The sequence below is a fragment of the Pongo abelii genome, chromosome 14 (assembly GCF_028885655.2).
Source record: "Pongo abelii isolate AG06213 chromosome 14, NHGRI_mPonAbe1-v2.0_pri, whole genome shotgun sequence".
NCBI classification, from domain to species: domain Eukaryota; kingdom Metazoa; phylum Chordata; class Mammalia; order Primates; family Hominidae; genus Pongo; species Pongo abelii.
Window position 1 is genome coordinate 55,151,003 of NC_071999.2, and position 4,412 is coordinate 55,155,414.

The 4,412-nt window shown below is 40.8% G+C and overlaps 1 protein-coding gene across 1 annotated transcript; it reads left to right on the forward strand.

The window, feature by feature from the left end:
• Nucleotides 1-2,693: 2,693 nt before the first annotated feature.
• LOC100939255 (putative protein FAM10A4) lies at nt 2,694-3,848 on the forward strand. The gene is given in 2 exon segments (XM_024230763.3): nt 2,694-3,019; nt 3,021-3,848. Coding segments are annotated over 2 exon segments (708 nt in total). The 5' UTR covers nt 2,694-2,708; the 3' UTR covers nt 3,418-3,848.
• Nucleotides 3,849-4,412: the final 564 nt, after the last annotated feature.

Genomic DNA, 4,412 nt, shown 5'->3' on the forward strand with positions numbered 1-4,412 from the left:
ACTCTGTGTCAGGTGTCAGGTAGTGTGCTAGCACTGAGGATGCATAGTCCTTTCCCTCTTTTTTTTTTTTTTTTTCTTTGGGACAGTGTCTCACTCTGTCACCCAAGCTGGAGTGCAGTGGTGCGATCATGGCTCACTGCAGCCTTATCCTTGACCTCCTGGGCTCAGCTGATCCTCCCACCTCAGTACCTCCTGAGTAGCTGGGACTACAGCTGTGCACCACCACCTGGCTAATTTTTCAGTTTTATGTTTTTGTAGACATGGGGTCTTACTATGTTGCCTAGGCTGATCTTGAACTCCTGGACTCAAGCAATCCTCCTGCCTCAGCCTCCTAAACTGCTGGGATTACAGTTGTGAGCCACTGTACCTGGCCTCATCATATCCCTCTTGAAGCTTGCAGTGTAGGACAGGTGAACCCAGCAGCCACATCTCTTATTCGGGTATTGCAGGAGACCTGGCATAGTCAGCATCCAGCAGTGTTTCCAGAGTGGCTGGCCTTGCTGCTTCTCCTCACTTGCTCCCCAAGGGCAAGATGATATGCAGGTTACCACTGAAGCAAATGTCCCATCCATTGTCTTCTGGTCCGCTTAAACCTTGATCCAGTAATTGATTATATGAAAGAACAGAAAAAGTTTCAGAGAATGATAATCTCTTTTAAAATTTTCTTATTCATTTTTAATAGTTGTGTTTTTGGGGTACATATGATTTTTGATATGTGTATACAATATGTAATGATCAAATCAGGGTAATTGGGGTATCTGTCACCTCAAACATTTATTTTTTCTTTGTGTTGGGAACATTGCAATTCTTCTCTTCTAGTTATTTTGAAATATACAATAAATTATCGTTAACTATAATTTCCCTACTGTAGTATCAAATACTAGAACTTATTCCTTATAATGATAATCTCTTTAATAGTCATATGTAAATGCCAGTTTACAAATGGTGTAAAATATTTAACAGAATTGAATTGATAATTTTGAGGCCTTTGTTAATAACTACTCTTAATTGCGGCAATTTTGTTTTGGACAGAGATTATAGGAATAAATTTTAATTCTGGTTGGAAAATAGTACTGAAACAGCACTTGTCTTATTCTTTCAAATTTTTAGTACTTGGGTATTTGGAGTCATTGAGATTTACTCTTTGTATATGCAGGAACATTAGTTGTTTCAGACTGGACAACGGCTGGTTATAAGTAGTTGAATAAAATCCCTGCAGTTCATCTATTCTTCTCCCACCAGCAGGTGTCATTATGGAAATATGAAAATAGTGTAAATTCCAGAGTTGTAGGAACTAGCTGTGAGAAAGAAAAGTAACACTTTGGATATTAAAAAACAATAAAAAATGAAAAAATCATCTGGCACTAAGCAAGGATGGCATGTTTAATTACTGATTTGGCAGTGTTCTACAGTACGATGTAACTGACACAGGATTTTAAAGCACATAATTTATTTTAATTAGATTAAGTAAATATTTATAAGAACCATTCTAGGCTCATAGGAGTCTCAAAAGAAAAGTAAGATGTGATTCTTATCCTCGAGGAGCCGACATGATATCTGAGGATACATTAATGAAATAATTAGTTCATAGAATGAATCAATCTTTCTTTTTTACATGCTGGATTGAAGAACATAGACAGTAAAAGTTGCAGAAGCTGGAGGGACTGAGTAGTGTTTTTGATTGTGGGTTAATAAAAAAAAGTTTTAAAAATTCAAGTAGAGAGGAACTTCAAAATAATTTGGTAACTTGATAGCTCATTCCTTCCTTTCTTGCTAACTGCCTATCTCTTGCTATAATCTAAAGTAATAATTATAATAATTACATATTACATATGTATCCAAGGATGTGACAATTGGATTTAACAGTTTACTATAATCGGCCGGGCGCGGTGGCTCATGCCTATAATCCCAGCACTTTGGGAGGCCAAGGCTGGCAGATCACGAGGTGAAGAGATGGAGATCATCCTGGCCAACATGGTGAAACCCCATCTCTACTAAAAATACAAAAATTAGCTGGGGGTGGTGGTGCGTGCCTGTAGTCCCAGCTACTCGGGAGGCTGAGGCAGGAGAATCGCTTGAACCCGGGAGGCGGAGGTTGCAGTGAGCCGAGATCGCGCCGCTGCATTCCGGCCTGGGAGACAGAGCGAGACTCCATCTCAAAACAAAACAAAATGAAAAAACAAAACAAAAAAATGGTTTTCTATAATCAAGTGACTAATATGATCAAATCTTTCTAAAAACTAAGGTAAACATTATAAATGAGCATTTGTATTAGGAGACTTTTCCAGGAACCCGGATCAGGTTCTAAGTATGCTCGGTCAGGGTCAGTGCTTCAGTCACCCTGTTTTCCCCTCTAGACTGTGAGGTTTTCTAAGGCATGGGATATGTGGCATTCCTCTTTGCATTCCTGGCACTCTTAATTCTGCCTCTGGATCTGTAGTGAGCTCTTAGTACATGTTTGTTGAATGACAGTATCACCAAAGGATAGGGTATTTACAATCCTTTGTACATTATATTGTTAGAATGAATGCATATTGATACTAGACTAGGCAACTTCAGGTTGAATATTTCAGAAAACTGGATTGAGAAACCCGGCTTGAAAAGTTGATAGCATAGGCAGCCGCCCCCTTCTGCGCGGTCACGCTGAGCCAGCGCCTGGGCCTGGAACCGGGCGGCAGTCCCCAGGCTTCGCCCACCATCTCCCTACCATGGACCCCCGCAAAGTGAACGAGCTTCGGACCTTTGTGAAAATGTGTAAGCAGGATCTGAGCGTTCTGCACACCGAGGAAATGCGCTTCCTGAGGGAGTGGGTGGAGAGCATGGGAGGTACTGCTACTCAGAAAGCTGAATCAGAAGAAAATACCAAGGAAGAAAAACCTGATAGTAAGAAGGTGGAGGAAGACTTAAAGGCAGACGAAGCATCAAGTGAGGAAAGTGATCTAGAAATTGATAAAGAAGGTGTGATTGAACCAGACACTGATGCTCCTCAAGAAATGGGAGATGAAAATGCGGAGATAACAGGAGATGATGGATCAGGCAAATGATAAAAAAGTGGCTGCTATTGAAGCCCTAAATGATGGTGAACTCCAGAAAGCCATTGACTTATTCACAGATGCCATCAAGCTGACTCCCTGCTTGGCCATTTTGTATGCCAAGAGGGCCAGTGTCTTCGTCAAATTACAGAAGCCAAATGCTGCCATCCGAGACTGTGACAGAGCCATTGAAATAAATCCTGATTCAGCTCAGCCTTACAAGAGGCGGGGGAAAGCACACAGACTTCTAGGCCACTGGGAAGAAGCAGCCCATGATCTTGCCCTTGCCTGTAAATTGGATTATAATGAAGATGCTAGTGCAATGCTGAAAGAAGTTCAACCTAGGGCACAGAAAATTGCAGAACATCAGAGAAAGTATGAGTGAAAACGTGAAGAGCGAGAGATCAAAGAAAGAATAGAACGAGTTAAGAAGGCTCGAGAAGAGCATGAGAGAGCCCAGAGGGAGGAAGAAGCCGGATGACAGTCAGGAGCTCAGTATGGCTCTTTTCCAGGTGGCTTTCCTGGGGGAATGCCTGGTAATTTTCCTGGAGGAATGACTGGAATGGGAGGGGGCATACCTGGAATGGCCGGAATGCCTGGACTCAATGAAATTCTTAGTGATCCAAAGGTTCTTGCAGCCATGCGGGATCCAGAAGTTATGGTGGTCTTCCAGGATGTGGCTCAGAACCCAGCAAATATGTCAAAATACCAGAGCAACCCAAAGGTTATGAATCTCATCAGTAAATTGTCAGCCAAATTTGGAGGTCAAGCGTAATGCCCTTCTGATAAATAAAGCCCTTGCTGAAGGAAAAGCAACCTAGATCACCTTATGGATGTCGCAATAATACAAACCAATGTACCTCTGACCTTCTCACCAAGAGAGCTGGGGTGCTTTGAAGATAATCCCTACCCCCTCCCCCAAATGCAGCTGAAGCATTTTATAGTGGTTTGCCATTAGGGTATTCATTCAGATAATGTTTTCCTACTAGGAATTACAAACTTTAAACACTTTTTAAATCTTCAAAATATTTAAAACAAATTTAAAGCGTCTGTTAATTCTTATATTTTTCTTTACTAATCATTTTGGATTTTTTTTCTTTGAATTATTGGGCAGGGAAGATACTTATGTATGGAAGATTATTGCTCTAATTTGAGTGAAATAAAAGTTATTAGTGCAAGGCAAACATAACTCATTTGAGGATTAGAAAAAAGAAAAGTTGATAGCATAGATTCTGAAGTTTTCTCTTTTGATTCCACTTCTCCATCCGAGGAGATATATTTCAAAAAGTATTTCAGTAAGCGATGTGATTCCAGGACATTGTCCATGAGATATAGAGGACATTGTACCTCATCTAAATAAAACTGGGCCTAATTTGAGGC